Raw genomic sequence first — 27,134 nt, 5'->3', positions numbered from 1 at the left:
TAAAAGGACAGTTGTTGGACCATTTAAAAGGGCAGTGGTTGGACCATTTAAAAGGACAGTGGTTGGACCATTTAAAAGGACAGTTGTTGGACCATTTAAAAGGACAGTTGTTGGACCATTTAAAAGGACAGTGGTTGGACCATTTAAAAGGACAGTGGTTGGACCATTTAAAAGGACAGTGGTTGGACCATTTAAAAGGACAGTTGTTGGACCATTTAAAAGGACAGTTGTTGGACCATTTAAAAGGACAGTTGTTGGACCATTTAAAAAGACAGTTGTTGGACCATTTAAAAAGACAGTGGTTGGACCATTTAAAAAGACAGTGGTTGGACCATTTAAAAGGACAGTGGTTGGACCATTTAAAAGGACAGTGGTTGGACCATTTAAAAGGACAGTTGTTGGACCATTTAAAAGGACAGTGGTTGGACCATTTAAAAGGACAGTTGTTGGACCATTTAAAAGGACAGTTGTTGGACCATTTAAGGACAGTTGTACCATTTAAAGGACAGTTGTTGAACCATTGAAAAAAACAGTGGTTGGACCAATTAAAAGGACAGTGGTTGGACCATTTGAAAAAGACAGTGGTTGGACCATTTAAAAGGACAGTTGTACCATTTAAAGGACAGTTGTTGGACCATTTTAAAAGGACAGTTGTTGGACCTTTTTTAAAGAACAGTTGTACCATTAAAAGGACAGTTGTTGAACCACTGAAAAAGACAGTTGTTAGACCATTTAAATGGACAGTGGTTGGACCATTTAAATGGACAGTGGTTGGACCATTTTAAAAGGGCAGTGGTTGGACCATTTAAAAGGACAGTGGTTGGACCATTTAAAAGGACAGTGGTTGGACCATTTAAAAGGACAGTGGTTGAATCATTTAAAAGGACAGTGATTGAAGCATTTAAAAGGACAGTCAGTATGGATGTAGGCTTCACAGCTCTGCGTATGGAGGCGGTAGGAGCGGTGAAGACGGCTCTGGTGTCTGCCGAGAACCTCCAGCTGACTCTGAACCTGAAGACCGAGCTCAGTCAGGAGGAGCAGGCCCTGACGCCGCACACTAACAACAAAGCTAACGCTAAAGACACCGGGTAACTGTTACTACATGTCAAGGATGCCCAAATTGATATGTATTTGGCCGCATCTGAAAATATTTTGTGCCAGGGACCTCCTATACAAGATTTTTGTTAAACTGGTTTTCTTGCTATGTTAACTCACTTTTCTGGGGACCCACTGGGACCCCACTTTGAGAACCACTGCTGTACTAGACTGACTGACTGTCAAACCGTAGCTCCTGCTTCTGAATATTGGGCGTTTTTGTCATTTATTTTTTGCTGCTTTGTTACAATAGTTATTAGTAGAGCAGATAGTAGGAACAATCGTTCACTTTGTGATACAAGCGTGAAAATTGGCATGAACATTCCTTTAGGTCAACTCTTTGACTTTTTTAATCGAGCCACTCAAAAATCCAAGATGGCGGCCATTTTTCAAGATGGCCGATACCTTAGTGGGCAGTTAAGTGATATGATGGTTTATTTGGTGATACAAGCATGAAAATTGGCATGAGCAGTCTCTGTGGGTCACTTGACAATAGGCCACCCACAGCTACTTGAAATTTCAAGATGGCGGCCATTTTTCAAGATGGCCAACACTTTAGTGGAGCATTTAAGTTATATAATGGTTCATTTGGTGATACAAGCATGAAAATTGGCATGAGCAGTCTCTGTGGGTCACTTGACAATAAGCCACCCACAGCTACTTGAAATGTCAAGATGGTGGCCATTTTTCAAGATGGCCACCACCTTAGTGGTTACTCCAGTGGTTACTCCAGTCCTGTCTGCACTGCACTGGCTCCCCGTTAACCTCAGGGTAAATTTTAAGGTCTTGGTTTTAACCTACAGAGCTCGGAACGGTCAGGCTCCGAAATATTTAACCGACCTAGTCCCGCCCTATGAGCCCACAAGGGCCCTAAGGTCAGCTGACCAGGGGCTCATAAAGATTCCAAAAACTTTTTTAAAAACCAAAGGCGACAGAGCTTTCCAAGCGGTTGCAGCGAGACTCTGGAACACCCTTCCTCAAATCTTAAGAGAGGTACCATCTGTGGATATTTTTAAAAAGAAACTTAAAACTCTACTTTTCGCACAAGCATTTGCTGTCTCATTATAACCTCTTTGTCTATGTTGTTGATGCACATGAATTGTACAGCTTTTAATGTTTTTTTGCTTGTTTTTGTTTTTATTCAATGTATGTTAAGCACTTTGTGAGTTCTCTCTGTGAGAGGTGCTATATAAATAAAATGTACTTACTTACTTACTTACTTAGTGGACTAGTTAAGCTTAAGAAATCATTTAGTTGGTGATACAAGCATGAAAATTGCCATGAGCCGTCTCAAAAGGTCATTTGACAAGAAACCGCCCACAGCCACTTGAAATTTCAAGATGTCAATCTTTAAATGATACCTTTTCTCATAGAAATGTATTGGGTTCCTCAAAAAGCTCTGTCAAGAGAGGTTGTTTGACTGTGTTTTGTCTGACTCCTCGCCCACGACCTGTCCAGTTTGGTAAGACCTGTCAAGAGTTGCCTCCCACCGGCATAGCTCTCAGGGTTCACTGAGGTAGGCCTAAACAAGCTCCCTTACCACGACAAGGTAACAGTCACAAGGGAGGATATATATATATATATATATATATATATATATATATATATATATATATATATTGTTTTTTTTACACTAACAGCCATTACATGTGTCAAATAAATACTAAGGGGTGGGGAAACAAAAAATAAGATGAATAAATTAGCACAGTTGTGGTGCTGATAAGCACAGTTGTGGTGCTGAACGGACAGTGCTCCAAAATTATGAGTAATGGCTAATACTGAATGGCAATAGCCACGGAACCATGACAAACGATACTAAGGAACTAAACTGAAAATGTGCTTCACTGTTAGATATGGCAGTGGAAGGCAGTGGAAGCAATGTTACAAAGTAACAACTGAAAATTACACAGTAATAGACTAGATAAAAAGTAAAACATGATGCGTCGATGTGACGAGGGGAAGCCGAGCCATAGGCCTCCACTTGAAAACACAGAGGACAACAGGGAATAACTCTGGCAAAATAAACATGCAAATAGGTTCTAGCAGGGGCAACTACATAGGCATGTGAAACTGAGTCCATATCTGAAGCAGTTACACCTTCCAGTACATGCCTTGGAGCACCCACATTTGGTCAACTCCCAACAACTCTCCGCAATAGGTGGAAGTGGAGTCCAGAAGACTTTCCACTTCTCGTCCTGTTCCACCCATCCCCAGTCAGATGGGCTCGGCATTTGTGGATGTCGCTTCAATGCCTGTCCCCACACGTATCCAGCCTCATAAGAAGCATGTTTGGCATGCTCTTTGAGTGCTGCTTGAGTTGGTGGGATCAAGTCATATTGTCTTTGCTTTCTGGCAAAGAGATCAAGCCTGGCCTCGTTCACAGTTGTGACATCGCTGGACCGGTCATACATTAGATCTTCTTGGCCTCTTGACATGGATATCTTTGGTATCTTCAGTGTCTTCAGCAGATGTAGATGCTCTCTTTTGGGCCCTTTCCAGCTCTGTGTTGTTGAACCTAAGTTTACAGCTTGAATTATATTTTGCTCTGTTTCTTGTCGATGTGCTTTCTATGCCATCACCTTCATCTAGTCGGGTTGGACTAAGTAAGATAGGCAGAGCATTGATCTTATGAAATAATGGAACATTTCTTGCAATGGTATCATAACCAGTACGATCGTGCTCTCTGTTGAATAAACTCGGCTGAATGAGTTTTTCCTTGGTGACCTGCTGACAAATTAAACATCTGTCCCAGTTAGTTTTCACAACTGTTATGATGGCTTCTGCCATGTCTGCAGCATAGGCAGAGGCCGAGGGTTTATCCTTTTACCACCTTTTACCAAGCACTTTGATGTATGGGATACAACTAAGTTCGTGCCTTAACCCTACACTTAGTTCGATCGTTCATCCAATGCCATTTAAATCCTGAGCGATCTGTACACCATCCGGTTAACTAAAACCCCATTAACCTTGGCTCGGCTCTCCCGTGCTGGCACAACCTGTCAATTCAGGTGCGGCTATCTAACTGTTTTGGGGTAAATTAGACAGCATTTGGGATACCAACTTTCAATTAGCTGACATTGAACCCCACTCTGAGTTTAACAGCAGTGATATATCACCAGTGTGCCCTGGTAGTGCAGATATTCACTCTTATCTAATCTATCTATGATCAACAAATCAACACAACTGTATTGTGATGTGTTAAAAGTTGTTCTTTAGCATAATAATAATAATCGTATAATCGTCCTTAATGAAAAAAAAACATAAATTTCTATGAGAAAATGTATCTTTTGAGGATCCAGGGGGCGGCCATCTTGAAAATAGAAATGTAAAGTGGCTGGGAGTGTTTTCTTGTCAAGCAACCCTTAGAGACTGCTCATGCCAAATTTAATGCTTGTATCACCAAATAAACCATTATATAACTTAATTGCTCCACTAAAGTGTTGGCCATCTTGAAAAATGGCCGCCATCTTGAAATTTCAAGTAGCTGTGGGTGGCCTATTGTCAAGTGACCCACAGAGACTGCTCATGCCAATTTTCATGCTTGTATCACCAAATAAACCATCATATCACTTAACTGCCCACTAAGATGTCGGCCATCTTGAAAAATGGCCGCCATCTTTGATTTTCAAGTGGCTCGATTAAAAAAATCGATAAATGACCTCTAAAGATGATCTGTACCAAGTTTCACGCTTGTATCACCAAGTGAACGATTCTCCCAAAATATTGCTTTTAGCCGCTGCACTATATGTCTTTTCATATGAAAACTCTTAACAGTAGAAACAAACATAGAAAGGTGTTGTGTCAGCTATTGTTGTAAATCCCACTTCTATTAACGTTTTCAATGGAAATGTCACATATTTGAATTGATTGAAATTGCGTTAAATTTAGTTTGTCACAATGTTATCATAGATTCATCAGCTAGGTACATTAGTAGCTGATGGAGATTTTGATTGCATTAGATAATTGTTAACCTTCATTCATTATTATAATAATTAACGTAATTAAAAAAAGCTCTTAAATGTTCTCCTTTTCTTTACGTTAGCAAATCCTTGCTCGTGTCTTTCCATCACTCTGTTTCCCTCAGTTGGGAAACTTTTGCTGAGTCTGAAGGAACACTAGACCTATGTTCTGTGTTTAATTTAGTTTTTCTGTTTTGACATCGTTGACCTGGTTCATTGTCTGCCTGTTAGAATGAATGAAGTGCTGTTTTAGACTGTGTGTTGGAGCTGGTAGGCCTAACTGTTAGCTCTGTTTATGTGTTGGAGCTGGTAGGCCTACACTGTTAGCTCTGTTTATGTGTTGGAGCTGTTAGGCCTAACTGTTAGCTTTGTCTGTGAGCTGGTAGGCCTACCCAGTTAACTCTGTGTTGGAGCTGGAAGGCATACACTGTTAGCTCTGTTTATGTGTTGGAGCTGGTAGGCCTACACTGTTAGCTCTGTGTGTTGGAGGCGGTAGAATCAGAATCAGTTTTATTAGTCACATCACACGTAAAGAAGTGGGTACATTTACTTTTTTTGTGCGCTCACCATTGTTTTGTAGTATTTGGTGAGAAGAGAGAGAATGAGAGGAGGGGGGAGTGAGAGCAAAGGGAAAGAGATTATATTTAGAATGTTACCATCATATTGTCGCAGTCGGGTGGAAACCTCTTATGTCGAAAACTGTTACTTTTCAGGAAATGTAACAGGAAAAAAATATATATTTTTTTTTCCAATTTAGTTATTATTTAGTCACAACGCGATCCTCCATTGCAGAGTGATCGCCGATCGAAAACGGCTCACTTCCACCACGTTAAAAAGAAATGGAGATATTAAGCTTTTAGTCAAGGAGTTAACATTGGAGCGGTCGACCGGAAGAATTTTTGACATGGATCGACATCCGGCCTCTCCTTCTCAGAGACTCCTTGGATGATCCCAAAGTTTCGTTAGAGCGCCCCACGTGGGAAAAATATATTCTAAAAAAAAAGGGCCAAAAACGGTTGGGACCGTTTATGGCACTCAATGTGTTCAAATTTTTTTTTTACTGTAACTAATGTCTGAGTCTCAGACAAACACACCATAGCTGATGTTTTTCTTTTTTTAAAGCCGCGTCACACAGCATTTCCTGCCGTATCGATATGGCAGCCTCTGTATCGATACGATTATCACAGCCCTACACTTTAGTTAAAGTAATACTAGGTAACGTTTTCAACAAAACTAAAGTTAAATTGTATATCTTTTGTGAGTGGCAAAAGTTTCACAACACCCACTCCATGAATTTCACCCCCGGAAGCCTTTTATTTATATATTTTGTATTGAACGCTGTCGGGGGGGACTTTCCCGGGAAAATGACGTCATCTGGCCAGAAAACGGAACTACCGCAACGGTTTCCTGTTTGGCCAGGAACTACCGCGCTAATAACAAAAAGGAACCTCACGCTGATTTTAAGAGAATGTAGGATTGGAAGATCGAAAAAGAACAGAAAAAGAAAGCACAGCTCATGGTAACTAATGCTCCACTGGCTAAGAGAAACGATCCGCAGATAGTATAAAACAATTAAAAGATCGCTTTTTGAAACGCTTCCGGCTTCCGGTGAAAACAAATGGAATTCTGGGTAATCGAGGACTACGGAAATTGTATGCAGTGACGGTAGTGACCAGCAGAGGTTGCTAAAAATCGTTATTTGTGAATCTGCATTGTACAACTTTAAATAAAGTAGGGCATTAATTTACTGAAAATGTTTTAAATAATGGAGATAAGAGGTTTTGCCCGACAGCAACGATTATGCAGGTGTCTACTTGTTATTTTAGAAACATTAACATCATATACAGCCATACGTGTGCGTCCTGTTTGTGTCATCGAGTTGCTGTGATGTTATTGTTGTGTTATGATGCTTAGGCTGTTCTCTGCTGTCCTGAATAGTTTGTTGTAAAGGATTGAATGCTGTAAACTTATTTTACTACTTGTGCATTTGCATGGTTAATCTATTATCTATAGTAGTAACACATCGTCTCTCTCGGGTGGAAACTGTTACTTTTCGGTATTAAAATGCAAATATATCAAAAGTAGCAGATCGACAAGCTCAAATTTTGAGCTTGTAGATCTGCTACTTTTGATGCTTTTGTGTGACGCTGTAGTATGATCAAGTAGGGCATTCATTTCCGAAAAAACGCAACTTAAAATATGGAGATAAGAGGTTTCTGCTCGACAGCAATGATATTGTTATTCGCTTCTGTCCCGTGGAAACCTTGTACGTCCGAATCCGAAACTTTCCCTTTTCAGAAAATGTAAAAAAAATAATAACCTGTGTTCCAATGGATCCAATGTAGTTATTATTTATTTATTATTTAGTCACATGCTCTTGTTAATACTTTTCATAACCACTTTCAATTTGGCCTCCCTATTTTAGGCATGGCATTATAGGCACAGACAAATAGTTCTAAATTAGCTTGCACACTGGTCTTCTTTTTAATGTCGCTGTATAGCAAAGCATCAAACTGAGCCATGAAATAAACGCATTGAAACGACTTACTGGGATAATTCCACTGCTGTGACAGCGATGATCTGCGGCTGAAACTCTTCTTCACAGCTAAATTGTCCGCAATTAGTTAAACACATTAAGACCTGAGGCCGATTCTATGTATGTTGTTGTCCAGGGACCCCCAAAAGCAAAGATTTAAGTTAAACTTATTAACAAATTCACCACTGAAAATATGACCATCTTTGACACTCAGACACAGCGTGACTGATGTTTTCTGTCCCCAGGAACGATGTCCTGAAACAGATTAAATAAAATATCATAAAAATATAGAAATATAAAAATAAGTGTGACATGTTTTTTGTCCCCAGGAATGATGACCTTAAACAGATGCTGGAGAGTAACAAGGAGTCACTCAAACTGGAGGCCATGAAGAGGATTGTTGGGGTGAGTCAATAATAATTAAATAAATAATCATATGATTATTAATACTGACATGTAATGTGATTGTTGGCATAAGTAAATCATTTTAAATGACAATCTCATTATTAATACTGATATGTAACGTGATTGGGGTTAGTAAATCATATTAAATAATAATATTATTACTGATATTGATATGCAATGTGATTGTTGGGGTAAGTAAAGTAACAGTTTGTCTTCAGCCTCGCTCACACGATAACATTATCTGGGATATTTGGGGTCCGGAACGGCCCTCCCGATAATCGGTAGTAGTTCCCTAGTAGAGCCCTGCAAGCCCCTAAGGATCCGCTGTTTTTCATTTATAAACCCATAAAAAAGCTTTGTGTCATTTTAGGTCTTAGCTATATTATATAGCACATTGGTTCTCAAAGTGGGGTCTTGGGTCCAAGGGTAATTAATATTGCAATACAATAATTTTGACCACTTAAACCATTTTATACTTTGGCTATTCAAAAATAGCAGATCTACAAGCTCATAGCGCATCACTTCATGGCACGCTATGAATATATATATATATATTTTAAAGCGAACATTTTTAACTCAAATCTTTGCTTCTTTGCTTTGAGCACCACTGATATAGTATACGTTTTTCAGAAAACAGAATCGGGTTCAGGTCTTAATCAATGGTCGCGCAGCGGTATTCACCAGTGGATTGAATCTCTCTTGAGTCTGTGGTACGTTAGTTATGTTAGTTTCTGAACGTCTGACAGCCTCTGACAAGTTGGGAGTAAGACGCTTTCGTTGGTCGAGCTGACGTACAGCGCTCCCAGACACAAAATATTCACTCATTTCTTTTTATTGTTATTTACAGCTTATCGCCAAAGGGAAGAATTCATCAGAATTGTTTCCAGCTGTTGTGAAGAATGTGGCGAGCAAGAACATTGAGGTACAGTATGTCACCTATGTAAAATAACCTGCTATGGAAATAGAAATGTACACAATGTTGAAACTGGCCACTCTACAAGTATGCTGCCGATCAATTTTCGTTTGCTGTTCTTTATGACGTTCTTTATGGGAACGGGGAAGCGCATATCATAGAGTAATAGAAGCACACACATAAGTCTGATGCCAGGGCCAGCAGATTTTTTTGTTTTGTTTACCCTCTCTGTAGCTACCCAACACAGACAGGAGTGAGTCAGGAAAGAAGACAACAACACAGGAAGGGTGGGCACTCTTCTGAGGTGCCCAGATCCCCCCTATAGTGCCCACAATGTTTTGGCGCCCGCCCACTCTACCCACCAAAATGAAGCGTCGAAATTAAGTGGAGCACAAAACAAAACAGACGCTGTGTGTGTGTGTGTGTCTCGGAATAATGAAGTCAATCCAAACGAGATCCACATGGATAAGGTATTAAAAAGTCCAAATAGCCTAGTCCTAGTCATTTAATCCAACAGACAAATAGAATCTCCGGACCGCAGCGGAGCAGAAAATACAAATAACTGTCTCACCGGAATGAATTGATGAACCCTGTGCGTTATAACTCAGTGTGTGCATTTTGACATTCAGCTGTATCCCAGAAATGGCAAAAGACATTGCATATAAGTGATCAAACAATTCAGGTCTCACATACAGTAGACTCCCTGAAAATACGTGAACATTTTTGCAAATCTTTGAATATATATTTTTTTAAAGCAAACATTTGTAACTCAAATCTTTGCTTCTGGGGGTCCCTGAAACTAAACATTTTGAAATGGGGGTCCGCAGCCAAATACATATAATTTTTGGGGGTCCTTGACATGAAAAAGTTTGAAAACCACTGATATAATTGATCAACGCAATTAAAGGGTCGTAGGAGTTGTCACACTAGACGAGAAAATAATTAATAATAAAGAAAAAAAAGAAATTCTACGACGTGTTAAAACTGTGGCCGTGCGCACCCGACGTTCACCTGAACGCAGCAGGTGTTTTGTCGGGTTGGCAAGATCAGGCTAAAATCGCACTGAACTTGTGTAGTGTGTATACCCGGCTTTAGTTACACGCCTGTGTTGCTGACTAGGAATAGCCAATCTACAACCTCCCAATGTGTGGCAGCACTACGCGTTGTGAGCTTTCAGATCAGCTGTTTTGGTTGTGAGCGACGTGACGCGCCAGCCTAGTGTAGGCTTGTGTTCTTGTGGGAGCAGCTGGGAGGACGTAATGAACAGAGGAAACACTGCAGTCACGTCTGGACTCTCCCACCTGACCTGACACACCCCATGCTGAGGCTGGCTCACCTTCCAATCAATCTGTTCTGTCTCTCTGTGCCTGACGCTCGCACACACACATACACACATACACACACCAACTCCCATTACCTACATCTTGCTCTAAAAATGGCTTTTCTCACCAGTTATTTCTCCATTTTTCCACCTCAGCTTGTCTGTCTGTCTGTCTGTCTGTCTGTCTGTCTGTCTGTCTGTCTGTCTGTCTGTCTTTCTCTGTCTGTCTGTCTGTCTGTCTCTCACAGATACAGACCTCCATTGATGTGTTGTAATTAGAGCATTGTGTATGATTCTCACATATTTTATTTCATAATATCTGTCTTCTGTCATAATGGTGTGTGACGCACTGTGTTGTAATGAACTTGTAGATTGGCTTTTTTAGAAACATGTTGAAATAGTCTTTCTCCTATAATGACATGCCCAAAATAGGAAAGTGAGGAAGTGGTTAATTCCACTCGTGATTGAACAGTGTGTTTACAGGTGATTACCATGGTTACTCTGGTACGACCGATCAGCACCAAAATGTCTTGTGTCAGAGAGGGTTGACATAACGCCTCCGTCCTACTCCTCCCACTCATCATTCCCCACTGACATGCTCCCCCCCCCAGCCTGTAGGAGTACGTACAGTGTCCACCCAACACAACCAATTGTGTTCATATTCGGGCTGGTAAATTAATATTCAAATTTCGAATGTCTATTCGAATATGAAAATTAATATTCAAATTAAAAAAGAATATATATATATATATATATATATATATATATATATATATATATATATATATATATATATATATATATATATATATATATATATATATATATATATAGTTTTACAAACACAGGATATGGTGTTATTATCCAAAGTGCAAGGGACGTCGTCCTCCCTGAGCCAAGCTTGCGCCTGACCGCATACCTGAATGGGACTAGGTGTTACAATCCTTGTTTATACCTTGAGAAACCTGGGTGGGGATGATAAAGTCATCACAGGGTTGGGTGGAAGGGGCTAAGGGTTTCATTGGGGTCGTCAGGTGGGCGCCCTCCATCTTGGGTGTTTCATTGACTAGGCCCACAACACCTCCAGAGGGTTCAACAGCAACACCTGGCGTCCCAGGTGTGCCCCCCTCTGCCTTACCCCCTTCTATACCTCACTCCTCTTGATGTCGTCTTAGACGTAGGTGTCATTTCGGAGCCCAGCTGTTGTCTCTCCTCCTGATCCAGAGCCACTGGCTTGCTCTTTCAGCAGCACTGGACAGGGCTTTGATGGCTTGACGTTGGGCCTGGCCTCGGATTCCCATGTCCTTGAGGAGACTGGTGGCTGACCTGCCCACGAAGCCTCTACAGCCCACTTCTACGGGAAGAACTCTGGCCTTCCAACCCCGTTGTTCAGCATCCGCTGCCAGCTCGGCATACCGAAGCCTCTTGCGCTCATAGGCCTCGGCCACATTATCTTCCCAGGGCACTGTGAGCTCTATGATGTAGACGCTTCGAATTGAAGAGGACCAAAGCACAAGATCTGGCCTGAGGTTGGTCGTGGCAATCTCCGCTGGGAAGCAGAGTCTCTGCTCCAGGTCAACCAGGAGCCTCCAGTCTCGTGCTGCGCCCAGCTGTCCGGCCTCTGGTTTTGGTGTGCGGGACTTAGGTAGCTTCTCCCCTTCACGGACGAACTGTCCTGAAGATCTAAGATGGGTGGAAAGCGGAGGCAGGGCGTTGACGATATATATATATATATATATATATATATATATATATATATATATATATATTTTTTTTTTTTTTTTTTTAAATAATACTAATAATCAAATATATTCTGCCAATTTTTTAGACCAATATTTGAAAATCATTTCTGAGGAAAGTTACCAGCCCTAGTTCATATGGACCATGGGTTTTCATCAGGGGGTCCTCAGAGTTACTACAGGGGGTCCTCCAAATCTTTGTGATTTTTTTTTTCTTTAACCACATGAACCCTAGAATCTCTATTCTGAGGGGAACATTAGCCAAAAAACGCAGGTCTTCGAACACAGCTTCGAGGCGTGTGTAAATAGCTTGTGGATCTGCTATTTTTTGGCATCGAGAGGGAAAAAGAGCATACCAAGTACAGAGCCAACGGTCAAGTTTACTAAGTATTGAGGGTTTATGTGCTTAAAGGTCTGATACACTTTAACATGAATCCAACATATTGATACTAGAAAAGATGTCCTAGACTCTTCTCCCTTCCCTAAAACTCCCTGGACAACGCTCCACATGTCTTAGACTCTTCTCCCTTCTCTAAAACTCCCTGGACAACGCTCCACATGTTCTAGACTCTTCTCCCTTCTCTAAAACTCCCTGGACAACGCTCCACATGTCCTAGACTCTTCTCCCTTCTCTAAAACTCCCTGGACAACACTCTAAACGTCCTAGACTCTTTTCCCTTCCCTAAAACACCATGGACAACGTTTCACGCGTGCCAGACTCCTCTCCCTTCTGGCTCCCAAACTGTGGAATTTTGGAATACATTTGTTGCCGTAATCTGAAGATTCAGAGACTCGTCCTCACCCCCTAGCCCCTGTACCCCTTCCTGCCACCCTTTCTCTGGATTGATGCTTGCGACTGACCAAGACATGGCTACCATGCAGACATATCTTGGTTACTCGTTCTCATGTTTTTCTTACATAGGTTTGTTTTCTTGACCACTATGTTAACACATTGATTGCCTAGAATCTAGATCGAATTAACTCGTTTTTCAAATCCATCACTTGATTGCCTAGATCGAGTTAACTCTTTTTTTCTTTTTTTCTTCTTTTTTTGACCCAAAGACCAAGGAGATATGATTTTTCGAAGATCTAGACTCCTATCCACTTCCTTGTTAACTTAAAATTTAAAAATTCTGTATCTCGGCTCCTGAGTACTTTTCTTTTCAATGAAAAATCTCTGGCATAAAACTGCCAAAAATCTGAAATAATTCAAGCAGTGAATGTGTTAAGCATGTTATTCTTAACTAATGTTATGTTATTTAACACATCAAGTGCCAGAGTTTTTTTTAAACGGGGCACATCCAGTGCCACTGTTCTTACCGTTTACGCTGATATGTTTAGAGCTGTAGAAGCCTCCACGAGGACGCGGATGTATACAAAGGGTGCGTGAGCGACTAACGACTGGAACAATAATATTTCTAACGCGATCCGCCCATTGCAGAGTGATCGCACGTCAAAAATGGCTTGTTTTCACCACGGTAAAAAGGTGTGGAGATATGGAGCTTTTTCTCCAGATTCCTATCATTGGAGAGGACGGAAAATACATTTTTTGGGCCCTTGTCACAACCGTCCATTCCATTTTACAGGGACCTATCCTAAGTTGCGTTAGAACGCCCCTTGCGGGAAAGAAAATAAAATAAAACTTGCAAACATGAGAATTCTCGTTTATGGCACTCGACGGGTGTTTTTGCAAACACGAGAATTCTCGTGTTTGGCACTCAATGTGTTAAACAGATGTTTACCTGGTATCCTATAGTTTCAATGTACAGATTGTTATTTTGATAGTATATTGTTTAGACTGATGCTACGTTCGTGGTGGTTTCTTGAGGCACTACACTGTCTCTCTGCATTCTATGTATGTGATTATTTACCTTACTTATTGTTAAGTTGCTCAGGATAAGACCGTCTGCTAAATGCCTAAATTGTAAATGGCATGTGGTGTTTTGTTCTTGCAGTTGGTAGAAGCAGGCATTTAAATGTAAATGTGTATATATATAAATGTAAATGTATGTGTGATATTGTACACACGCTATTCAAAATGACTCTGCTTTGGTGGTGTTTCAGTTGAATAAGATGGTCTATATGTACCTGGTGTGTATTGCATCGCCTCTGTCGGGTGGAAACCTTATATGTCCAATAGATTTTCGCGATTCAAATTCAAAAACGGCAAAAGTAGCTGTTTGACAAGCTCGAAAATAGTTTTGAGCTTTCATGCCGTAGTGTGATCAAGTAGGGCGTTAATTTACGGGAAAAGAAAACGCAACACGTTGAAATATGAAGACGAGGTTTCTGCCCAACAACAACGGTATGTATTGTTGCAGTTGAAGAGGCTGGTATTTAAATGCATGTGTATTGTGTTGTTTCAGTTGAAGAAGCTGGTGTATGTGTACCTGGTGAGATACGCAGAGGAGCAGCAGGACCTGGCTCTGCTGTCCATCAGCACCTTCCAGAGAGCCCTAAAGGTACCTCGCCACACATGTTATTTTTCCGCTTCTGCATTACCCATTCAATCCAGGAATGCATCTGTGTCATTTTAAGATTTCTTTGGCTATTCAAAAATAGCAGGTATGCAAGCTCATAGCATTGCACCGAGTGCCTCGCTATGAGCTTGTAGATATGCTATTTGTTAAGAAAAAAACGTGAAGATGTCTGCAAATCTGTGAATATATAATTTTTTTACTCAAATCTTTGCTTCTGGGGGTCTCTGGAACAAAATATTTTGAGATGGGGGTTCTGTGGCCAAATACATATCATTTGTGGTGGTCCTTGACATGAAAAAGTTTGAGAACACTGATATAGCAACATAAGTAAAAAAAACTAAAATAGAGAATTGATAGGATTTAGAAGACATTTGTAGAATCCCCCAGAAGCAAACATTTGAGTTTAAATGTTCGCTTTAAAAAAGATATACCGGTGTGTGTGTGTGTGTGTGTGTGTGTGTGTGTGTGTGTGTGTGTGTGTATATATATATATTCAAAGATTTGCAAAAGTTTTCACGATTTTTCAAAAAAATTGCAGATCTACAAGCTTGTATCGTGGCACTCGGTGAGCTTGTATATCTGCTATTTTTCAATAGCCCAAAGTATGAAATAATGGTTATAGCTGAAACAATACAAAATGACACAGTACGCGTTTAAAAAAAGAAAATGACAACCCCAAATAAGTTGAAAAATTAAAGTTGATTATTTTTCTTTTCTTTTTTTATTAATGGATTGTGATCTTCTCCGTCAGGACCCTAACCAGCTGATCCGGGCCAGCGCTCTGAGGGTTCTGTCCAGTATCCGAGTCCCCATCATCGTCCCCATCATGATGCTGGCCATTAAGGAGGCTGCCACCGACATGTCCCCATACGTACGCAAGACCTCTGCCCACGCCATCCAGAAACTCTACAGGTGTCTACAGCAATGGTTCCCGAACTGGGGGTCCCCAAATGAGTTTGTGGGGTCCCCAGATGATTAGCTTAATGTCCAACATTGTTTTGTCACTCAACAGTAAACATAACCACATAAGTGTATACAGGGTATCTGCACATTTCTAAAGTTACAATTTAACCCGTTTTGGGCGGGAACCCCTATTTGTAACTACACTTTTCAAGACGGGAACCCCTTTTGGGGTTCCTGTTACTATGTACAGTATATAGCAACATCATTTTTTGTAATTTTTGAATACATATTTGAAGTTTTTCAGTAAACTTAGGTCAGGATGTAGAAGGCGTTTTTAGAATCGGCCTCGGGTCTAAATGGGTTAATAACTTTTAAGTATAATAATACCTCTACAATAAAAATAAACTAATAATAACACCATTACTACGTCAAAGTAACCAACAAACATTGTCCAAATTGTCAAATATTACCTAAGAAAGAGGCAAACATTTTGAAAATATCCGATCTGCAAGCTCACAACGCCTCGCAATGCGTGGCGTTGTGAGCTTGTAGATCAGCTATTTTCACTATTTATCAGAGGAATTGAGTCAACCTCGGTGCGCGTGTCGCCGAGGGCAGTGCGGTGCCTGGTGTGGAGTCGGTCAGGTAGGCGGTTGTCCAGAACCGTAGGCGGTTGTCCATATATAGGCATATACGGAGATCCGGTTGTCCAGAACCCCCGATCTGACCGATATGCCCATAGATGGGACCAATCGACTTAAGACTCGCTGTGCATATCGGTGCACTGACAGACAATGATAATTGCAGCTAAAAATTTATCGTTTTTATTTAAAAAAAATATCCGTAACTCAAGTGGAAGCTCAACAGTATGAGTTTGTTCAAATTGATGGTATGAATGTGATTTCTAATTGGTCTTAACGTTTGTTAAAGGCCTTGTTGCGGCCATCAGATATGTTGTCATTCATTGTTGCAACATTTTGGGCCACCCAACATCAAGTGACAGCCATACGTTTAGATGGCTGCTTTTACCTTTGGGTTTGACGGGCGGGGGAAGTGATCAAAATGTAATTAGTAAGCCTATCAATTTTTGTATTATTACATTGGAAATAATTCTCACTCCTTTTATGTTCAGCTTGGATCCTGATCAGAAAGAACAGCTGATTGAAGTGATTGAGAAACTGCTGAAAGACAAAAGCACTGTAAGTACAACACAATAACACAACCATAAACTATTATTAACCACTAAAGCCCTATATACGTCATTGTACGGCGGGCAATTAAACTAGCCGATCTACAAGCTTGTAGCGTGTTGATCTGCTGTGTTTGAAAATGTCTTTGAAGTTTCTTGTTTACATATTTTGAATTAGATTTTGTCCTGTGATGTAAAAACAACCGGAATCCTGTTGAGGATTCTGGCCACTGGATGGCGCCCCAGTCAAATGCTAGTCATTGCCCTGCTCTCTGTGGCTCCGTTTATCCAGTAATGCCATGGTTTGTTAACAGCCACTTAAACCCACACTCCATTCACATGCTCCGTGTTAACAGTCCATTTACAAGCCTTTTCACACTGATGCCGCTGTCAGCCTCATCTCCTCAAAGGCCAAATAAGCACTCTGTTTATGAAAATCGTCGCTGTCGGGCAGAAACCTTGTATCTCCATGTTTTAACTTTTTATATTTAGTTTTTTTGTAAATGACTTCATGCTACAGTGTCACACACAAGAAAGCAAACATAGCCGAAAATGTGAGATAAAAACAATGAGTTTATGAATTGAAATTACATGTTAAGGATCATTTCATTTTAACCCATTAAAACGGCAAAAGCATCTGTCATTTCAGATTTTTGCGTTGGCCATTCAAAAACGGCATATATACAAGCTTACGTCACTTTGTGCCGCGCTGGGAGCTTGTACATCTGCTATTCTTGAACATTTTTTAAAAATATTGAAAGTGTGTGAACTACTGATTTTGGAAAAAAAAAAGTTATTTAGCTAGTTTCTACTGTTTTTCAACTCGCGAGTTGATGCCCGAAACACCAGGCCTGCTCACATTTGTAGAATCGGCCTCAGGTCTTAATGGGTTAAATATAGTATAACAATCAGCAAAATAAATAAATACAGCTATCTCTTTCAGAATTCAAAATCTAAGCAAGACACTGTGACAGGAAAGAAGCAAAGGAGAAAACGGTGAAATCAGCTGGCACACTGTCAGTGTGGACAGGGCATCAAGGCCACTGTGGCCTGTTTCATTTTTCTAAGGGCATGAGGCCAAAATGAGGGGCAACGGCGGCCATGGCCTTCATGGCCTCCACGAAATTGTGGGTTTTATAAATATTTAACCCATTAAAACCGGGAAAGCATCTGTCATTTTAGATTCGAACCATTATCTTATACTTTGGCTATTCAAAAATAGCAGATATACAAGCTCATAGCACGACACAGAGTGCCGTGCTATGAGCTTGTAGATCTGATTTATTTTTTAAATCATGAAAAATGTGTGCAAATCTTTGAATATATATTTTTTTATTCTACAAATGTCTAAATCCAGTTTTTTGAACAAACTTATGTTTGGTGGTTTGCATGTCAAGGACCCCCATCTAAAAATATGTTGTTCCAGGGACCCCCAAGAAGCAAAGATTTGAGTTGAAAATGTTTGCTTTAAAAGATTTCAGATTTGCACACATTTTCACGATAAAAAAAAAAATGTGCGGCACTCTGTGCCTGTATATCTGCTATTTTTGAATATTTTTTAAAAGTATAACATAATGGTTAAAGTAGTTACACAGATGCGTTCCCGGTTTTAATGGGTTAACCAATGACAAGCAATAACAAGAGCTTGTGACTAAATCATAACTGCATCAGATCCATTGGAACACAGGTTCTTTTTTTTTTTTTTATCTTGAAAAGTAGCAGTTTTGGACATACAAGGTTTCCACGCGACAGCGACGAAATGAACCGTAAATGAAACCGGAGGATTCTCAGACTGTCTTTTAAGTCAGTCACACGCGCAATGCAAAGCTTTAGCGTGAGGCACGCCGTTAATTTGAAAGAGGTCAAAATAAATGGCATGCAAAGTGTTTTGAATGTCAAGCTTGTCTATAGAATGCAGAGGACATAATGTCGGGTTTGTTTTGTAGTTTTATGTATTCACAGCGTTAAGCTCTCATTATGCACACAGAACCCAGGCCAAGAGGGGGTGGGGGGGGAGAAGGACCCCGCTACCAGATGCAGAACATATTTAGCCCCCGGTGCTAACGAAGACAAATGACTACGCTTTACTGGAGCTAACACTATAGAGGGCTGGGGGACATTATCACACTATGAGACGTTGGGGACAGAGAGAGGGGACATTATCACACTATGAGACGTTGGGGACAGAGAGAGAGAGGACATTATGGTCACTCTATGAGGGCTGATGGACATTATCATACTCTGAGAATGGGACACACACATTATTGTCACACAGAGAGAGGACATTATGGTCACACTTTCAGAAATGTATCGGAGTTGTTGCCGTAGTGTATAAGACAATAGTTTGCTGATCCTTAGACCACAGGTTCAAAGAAGAAGCATTTTCACGGGAGGGTTCTTGTGAGATTAAGGCTATGTTTAGGCACAGTTTCTGTGAGGTTAAAGGGATAGTTCACCCCCAAAATGACTTTTTTTCCTATCGATTGCACACCCCATGGAGACTTGAATTCATGGAGATTTTTAGTTTTTGTCGCATTCCTAAGCCAATAATTTGATGACCGGCAGTGGCTCCGGTAGGAGACACAAAGTTGACACTTTGTGTCTCCTACCGGAGCCACTGCCGGTCATCAAATTATACTATAGTACCTTTACGGTTAGGTTCAGGCATAGTAAACACAGACTCGCATGCGGTCCCAGCTGTCATCCGAGCGCTCCCTTAGAGGCTACATGCTACCATAAGATATCAGAACAAAGTTCTTATGGGCATTATGGGTTGACACCACCTTCCTCTGGTTCCGAAGGTTGGTTCTTACTGTCAAAACATCTAGGTGTGCTGGGGTGACCACTGAAGATTCTGAGACCACCCATAATAACTTCTTGATGACATCATTTTGTAGTTATAACCTGCCCCATAACATGACACCTTATGGTAGCGGACTTTATCATCACAGAGAGGACTTTATCATCACAGAGAGGACTTTATCATCACACAGATAGGACATTATCATCACACAAAGAGGACATTATCATCACACACAGAGGACATTATCATCACATACAGAGGACATTATCATCACACACTGAGGACATTATTATCACACACAGGACATTATCATCACATTATCATCACACACAGAGGACATTATCATCACACAGAGGACATTATCATCACACACAGAGGACATAATCATCACACACAGAGGACATTATCATCACACAGAGGACATTATCATCACATTATCATCACACACTGAGGACATTATCATCACACACAGAGGACATTATCATCACACAGAGGACATTTTCATCACATGCAGAGGACATTTTCATCACATACAGAGGACATTATCATCATACAGAGAGGATATTATAGCATCAGCTATGATATCGGATAATCGGAATAGATTTTTTTAAACAATCGACTAAACCGATTAGTCTGATTAACAACATAACCCTGTTATACATTGTTGTACAATGGTGATGTGCAAAAATAGCAACACATAGCCGATCTACGAGCTCACAACGTGTCGCCTAGCAAGATTTGCTATTTAAATGATCAAAAATCTTCTATTTATGGATCATGTAACCTTTACAATTTATGCTTTTAGCTGACGCTCTTATCCAGAGTGAAGTGTGAAATGAGAATAAACATGAACTCTTGTCAACAAACAACACAGTAAATAGCCACATAAGATACCAGGTAAACGATGAACCTAGCATCTGTCTAAACAACATGTTTCTAATTACTTCTGAACTATCCTGTTCATTTTAAACTATAGGATACCAGGTAAACGAGGAAACTAGCATCTGTCTAAACATCTTTATTTTTGGTCACGGAACATTTAAATCTAAATATCAAAACCAGCCAACCAACAGGTTGACATGCAAGTTTGCCACCAAACAGGCTATTTTTTGAAAATGTTGGAAAATGTAAAAGAAAATTGGGAAGAAATTCAACTAAAATAACTTAATGACCTCAATCAGATATTGAGCCATTTATCATCATATCAAATTTATAATTTTAATTCTCACCTCGTTTAGGATTAATGAACGATTATTAAAAAAAGAAAAAACAATCTTGAGAATAGACTATTTAAAAGCTCACAACACGTTTAGTTGCAATGCTTGTAGATCGCTATTTTCACTATTTTTGAACACCACCATTGTACAACAACATATACAGTGGTTAATCAGACTAATTGCCAAAAAAAATCAAAGTCCATTTGTTGATATACTTCTCGATTATTTGGTTTAAGTAGGTCATTGGTTCTAAATATCGGTTTCAATACATTTTCAGTTAATTGCCCAGTCCTAGTTGATGTCACTGCAGAACATGGAAACATTTGGTAATTAAGTTAACGTACTACGTGCCATTGTCCTTTGCAGAACCAAAGTGTCCCTTTTACTTAAACGGTTTGTGACACATGGAGGGTTTGATTCCGGGCCGCAGCAGTGTTTAAAGAGGAGACGGCTGCAGCTGTTTTTTTTACCGTGATGGATCTATTATCCCGCCATTACAAGATAAATGATCGATCCCCTCGATCCGCATCCTCCCTCTCTGCACCGACCGCAAAACTGAAATGAGAAGAGGGGGGAGGGGCACGTATGATTAGGGGCCAAGTGACACGCCCATTAATTTAACCCATTCAATCCGGGAACGCATCTGTGTCATTTTAGATTTCTTTGGCTATTCAAAAATAGCAGATCTACAAGCTCATAGTGCGGCACAGAGTGCCGTGCTATGAGCTTGTAGATCTGCGGTTTTATTTTTATCGTGAAAATTGGTGCAAATCTTAGAATATATATTTTTTGGGAAATATATTTTTGAACTCAAATCTTTGCTTCTGGGGGGGGGGGGGGGGGTCCCTGGAACAAAATAGTTCAAGAGGGTCCGTGGCCAAAACATAAATTTGGGGGTCCTTGACATGAAAAAGTTTGAGAACCACTGATGTAGAGCAACATACGTTTAAAAAAATAAAAAAATCATAATTTGGATTTAGAAGACATTTGTAGAATCCCCACAAGCAAAGATTTTAGTTAAAAAATGTTTGCTTTAAAAAATACATATTTAAAGATTTGCACACATTTTCACGATTTAAAAAAACATTGCAGATGTACAAGATCGTAGCGTGGCACTCAGTGCTGTGCTATGAGCTTGTAGATCTTCTATTTTTGAATAGCCAGCGAAATCTGAAATGACACACAGATACTTTCTCGTTCCAGTCATAATGGGTTAAGAGAGAGAGAGAGAGCGAGAGAGAGAGAGGGAGGATAGTATTGCTGTCGGGTGGAAACCTTGTATGTCCAAAACTGTTACTTTCCAGGAAATAGGGGGGGGGGGGAGAAGCTGTGTTCCAATGGATCCAAGTGTAGTTATTATTTAGTCACTAATCTCTCAAGAATCTGTCGGCACCACTGCCCTAAACATGTAGTGTTGTTGTTAGTAGGAATAAACACAGAAGCACCTGGCAGGAAGTGGACTAAGAAAGGGGAGGAGCCAAACATAGTTCCTGTTTCTACACAAATAAAATGAGGTGGTGCCCTCAGAAGCTAAAACAAAGGGGAAAAAAGTAAACTTACTTTTTTTTTTACCCAATGGGTTCCCAGATTATTTAGTCACAAGTTCTTGTTAATACTTTTCATTGGTTCAATATTTATAAAACCCACACACACACTTTTTTTGCTAATAGTAAAGATAGCCAATCTACAAGCTCACAACGTGTCTCATCACGGCACCAGGTGAGCATGTAAAACGTCTATTTTCCCTACTTTTACGTGGCACTGTTGTACGAAGAAGTAGGGCATACATTTACAAAGAAATTGAGATACAAGGTTTCTGCCTTACAGTGAGGATAGGCTCCACCCAGCCCCGGGCCATCAATCAAAGCGCGGCGCTCGGCGCGTCTCGTGTGGCGTGATGAGCCAGCACTCTGCCTCCGCCACCACGGGAAACTCTAATTAGAATTCATGGCAAAATAGATGCAAGGAAACGCTTTGGGCCCTTCATAATTTTATAGGAAATTTATTGTTATTAGAGGAACCATTTGCTTAGTGTGATTTTTCCATTACCGACTTGTCAACGCCGCCCAGATAATATGCTGCAGGGTGTCAGCTTTGTTGATGGCCCATGTAGTTTACCTTGTGTGTGTGTGTGTGTGTGTATGTGTGTGTGTGTTTGTGACCGTGTGCACATTGTGTAGTTTTACCTTCGAGGCCGTGTCTAATGGGGGAAGTTGGTGGAGAAGAATGCACATGGTCTACATGACACACACACACACACACACACACACACACACACACACACACACACACACACACACACACACACACACACACCGAGGGAGGGGAACACAGGGCAACGATGAGACACAAATAGCACAAAGTAACATTCACGCACTCTGGAAAGGATACCGTATTCTAATGACTCATTTTGTACTTGGTTTGGCGCTGGTGTCATGCACCTAAACGATCAGATCTAAAAGCTCACAATGCATTGCAGGAGGACACTTTTTTTCCCCCATTTTCTCTGCTAATTTCTTTGTGTCATCACTTCCGATTCTATGTGTTCAATCTGTATCCTGTGGGAGTTCTCTCTCCTGATTGGATACAATTGGTATTGGTGAGATTAGCTGCTCACAGACACAGGAGCAAATGGCGATGGCAAAATCTTCCAAAAAAAAAACACTGATCACTTGGCTTAGTATTTTACAGTAGAACTATTTCAGTCAGACAACTCTTGGATTGAATAAATAATAGAGCATAAATATTTAAGCATATTTGGCGTTTAATTTAATTCATTCCCTGTAAGCATGAATTATAATACGTTATTTGCCAACTAGATTTTCCATGGAATGAAATGGACCCCCATAAGGAACTCATAGAAACAGAGCTCACAGGTGGATGCTGGGGTGGTGTTGGGAGCACCAAAAAACTTCATAGAGCAGAGCACAAAGCAGCAGCAGCAGCAAAGCAGCAGCATAGCAGAGCAATACGATGGCAGAGCACCAGCAAGAAGCTGGTAGCTCTGCCATGGTACGCGTCCATGGCAGTAAAAGAGTAAAAGACCGGGAACACATCTGTGTCATTTTCAGATTTATTTGGCTATTAAAAAAATAGCAGATACAAGCTACTGAGTGCTGCGCTACAAGCTTATAGATGTGATCTTAGTTTTATATTAGTTTATTAGTTTTATGATGTATTGTTGTTATTAGCCTTTTAATAGTCTGTATTTGGTGGTAGGTTTTTGGTATTGCAGATGTCATGTTTGTCATTGTTATGTCCTGTATTGTTGTTACTGGCAGAGCTGTGTAACATTTATTTGCCTCTTCTCTTGGCCAGTGCACACTCGTAAAAGAGACAATGGTCTCAATGTGATTTTACTGGTTAAATAAAGGTTAAATAAATTTAAAAAAATTATAGATCTGCTATTTCTTTTTCAAATCTTTTTTTTTTTCAAATCTTTGATTGTATAAGTTTTTTAAAGCGAACATTTTTAACTCAAATCTTTGCTTCTGGGGATTCTACAAATGTCTTCTAAATCCTAACAGTTAAAAAAAAAAAAAAACGTATGTTGCTATATATATATATATCAGTGGTTCTAAAACTTTTTCATGTCATGTGTTGGGTCGCGGACCCCCATCTCAAAATATTTTGTTCCAGGGAGAGAGAGATGTGGCTGATCAGGAATTGGCGCTCCTTTGAGTTGTCTGCCTGAACTAGCGCCGCTGGCTTCACATCATTTATATAGGAATGCTTCTTGTTTGGTACCGGGAGGAGTAGGACGGAGAGGCTACGTCCTCCCGGTGGGGGCTCCTCACTGGCAGGTGATTCAGTAAGATACAACAACAGTGGCAAGACTACATAGAAATGTGTGTGGAATGCAGGAATTGACATAATAGGGCAGCCATAGCTGAATGGGTAGAGAGGCCGCCTGGGAACCAGAAGGTCCCAAGTTCGTTTCCCGGCCCTGACAATGTGTCCCTAAGCAAGACCCTATTATCATCATAGTAGTGATAAAAATAATAATAATAATGACGGTAAAGAGCTTTTCCCAATTAAAATCTCTACCGTTCATGTTGAGTATGAAGAAGTTGAATCACTGAATGTACTGTATATCAACACTTTTTTTTTTTTTTTCTTTTACATAAATACACACTACTCAGGTAATTAATTAATGCTAGATTGATGTGACATGTGTGACAGCTGAAACATATTTGTGTTCATATTTGATCATCTCTAGAGATATGTCCCCTTTGATTCATCAGTTGCAGTTTTTTTCATGTGAGAAAGGCCAATCATGACACACGCACACGCGTGCGTGCGCAGGTTGGCGGATAAATGCACCGGGGTCTCCCAGAGGGTTCACCAGGGGCCTTGGTGCTTTAATTGGAGAGACCACATTCTGTTCCCTTCCCTTTGCGCCCTCCATTCCTCTTCTCGTCTCCTCGCCTCCTTAATGCTGTTTGCATATTAATGCACTCCCATGTCACTCAGTCAGTCAGTCAGTCAGTCGGTGAGCCTGCGAACGTGCAACAGCCTAATGCATAAATTATACATCGCCGTACGGCGGTGTCGCCCGCTGAAAGTAGCCGATCTACAAGCCCACAGCGTGTCGCGGACGCGACGTGCTGTGGGCTTGTAGATTGGCTACTTTCGGCGGGCGACACTGTCCTCCAATGAAGTCTAAACCAGGCCTAATGCGTTTTTTTTTTCCTTCTTCCACCAATAAAGTGCGGTTGATTGTTGGCTCCCGGCGCGGCTGTCTGTCTCTTCTCTCCACGCTTTCTTTCGTCTCATGAATACAACATGAAATTAGTTTTTGAGCTGAGAGAAATATTAGCGAGGGGGAAAACGGCGAGAAAACAGTGGAGGGCGTTTCTTTTTTTCTCCTCCTTTTCTTTTATTGACGGGCGTCTTCTCCTCGCAAGGTTGTGTGAAATTGCTCGGCGAAGACATTAAGCGGGCGTTTATTTTCCATCCAATTATGCGCGGCGGACCTGTGTGGAGGCCTGGCTGTTGTTTATGCTCAATGATCAATGTTGTAAAGAGCTTTCATTAGCTTCATGGTTAATGTAGAATTGTACCTTCTCACACCAGGGTCATATATGTTTATATACTGTATGTATACACGGGATATGTGTGTGTGTGTGTGTGTATATATATATATATATATATATATATATATATATATATATATATATATATATAGATATAGATACAGATAGATGTTCACTTTATCATTTATGTATATCGTTGCTGTCGGGTTGAAATGTCCATAACTGTTACTTTTCAGGATAAAAAAAAAAAAGCAATAGCATCTCCATGCCAATGGAGATGCTATTGTGTAAAAAAAAATATATATATATCACAACTTTTCATCGTAAGTATTTCATAAAAAAATCTAATAATTTCCATTAATACATTTAAGAAGTTTTAAGAATTAGTGAAAATAGCAGAGCTTGTAGATCTGCTGTTTTCACTTGTTTGGGTCCCGGGCAAAGGTCTAATTTCTCTTTTGGGTGTTGAGCTAAAACGTTTGGGATCCACTGGTCCAGGATGGCTCAGGGTGGAAGAAGAGTTTCCCAGCTCCCAGTTTGTCTGGGGAGCTGCCCGTGGGGGGTTCCAGGGGGTCCCCAGCTAAATGTGTTGATATAGCATCACAATCATTTTAACCACTTTAACCTTTTATACTTTGGCTATTCAAAAATATAGCAGATATACAAGCTTCTGGGGGTCCCTGGAACAACATCTTTTTTTGAGATGGGGGTCCGTGGCCAAATGCATATCATTTTGGGGGTCCTTGACATGAAAAAGTTTGGGAACCACTGAAATATTAAGTCAATCTTATTATGCAAAAATAATAGCAATTAGGTGATAATTGTGACATGCCTTGCCTAGTGATGTCTCTCTCTCTCACTCACTCACTCATATATATATTGGGCTTGTTTTTGTAGTTGCTCATTTGGGCTTGCTTCCTAAATCTTGTTTTAATATGTAATTGTCGGTCCGCGTATCCCCATCTGAAAACATTTTGTGCTAGGGGACCCCCGTACCAGAGTTTGTGTTGTTAAACATGTTTTCCCAAGATTTGTTTTGAAAATAGCAGATCTACAAGCTCACAACGTGTCGCATCGCGACACGTTGTGAGCTTGCAGATCGGCCATTTTCAAATAGCCATTGTATATATAGGTTTAAAGTGCTCATGTGTTAGTCGCTTGTTTTGGGCTTGGGTGATGACTTGTCTCTCTGTCTGTCTGTCTCCAGCTTGTAGCGGGCAGCGTGGTGATGGCGTTTGAAGAGGTGTGTCCGGAGCGCATCGACCTGATCCATAAGAACTACCGTAAGCTGTGCAACCTGCTGGTGGATGTGGAGGAGTGGGGCCAGGTGGTCATCATCTCCATGCTCACCCGCTACGCCCGGACACAGTTCACTAGTCCCTGGACAGAGGTATGTACACAGCACCGCACATATGCGTGCGTGCGCTACGCAAGGACCCAGTTCACTAGCCCCTGGACAGAGGAACACACACACACACAATACAGCAGGACACCATTCACCAGCCCCTGGAGAGAGACACACGCACACACACACACAC

The 27,134-nt window shown here is 40.7% G+C and overlaps 1 protein-coding gene across 2 annotated transcripts in view; it reads left to right on the top strand.

The window, feature by feature from the left end:
* Window positions 1-27,134, top strand: part of ap3b1a (adaptor related protein complex 3 subunit beta 1a) — a 141,895-nt gene that overhangs the window by 18,209 nt on the left and 96,552 nt on the right. For both annotated transcript variants that reach the window (XM_080420082.1, XM_080420083.1), the window contains exons 2-7: window positions 7,920-7,995; window positions 8,843-8,917; window positions 14,335-14,430; window positions 15,200-15,360; window positions 16,484-16,550; window positions 26,804-26,986. In XM_080420082.1, coding sequence (XP_080276208.1) covers window positions 7,920-7,995; window positions 8,843-8,917; window positions 14,335-14,430; window positions 15,200-15,360; window positions 16,484-16,550; window positions 26,804-26,986 — 658 coding nt within the window. The remainder of the gene's footprint in view (window positions 1-7,919; window positions 7,996-8,842; window positions 8,918-14,334; window positions 14,431-15,199; window positions 15,361-16,483; window positions 16,551-26,803; window positions 26,987-27,134) is intronic.

This window comes from Gymnoscopelus braueri (assembly GCF_963280865.1).
Source record: "Gymnoscopelus braueri genome assembly, chromosome: 22".
Lineage (NCBI taxonomy): Eukaryota > Metazoa > Chordata > Actinopteri > Myctophiformes > Myctophidae > Gymnoscopelus > Gymnoscopelus braueri.
Note: the sequence above shows the minus strand (reverse complement) of the source record. Positions and strands in the feature narration are given on the sequence as shown.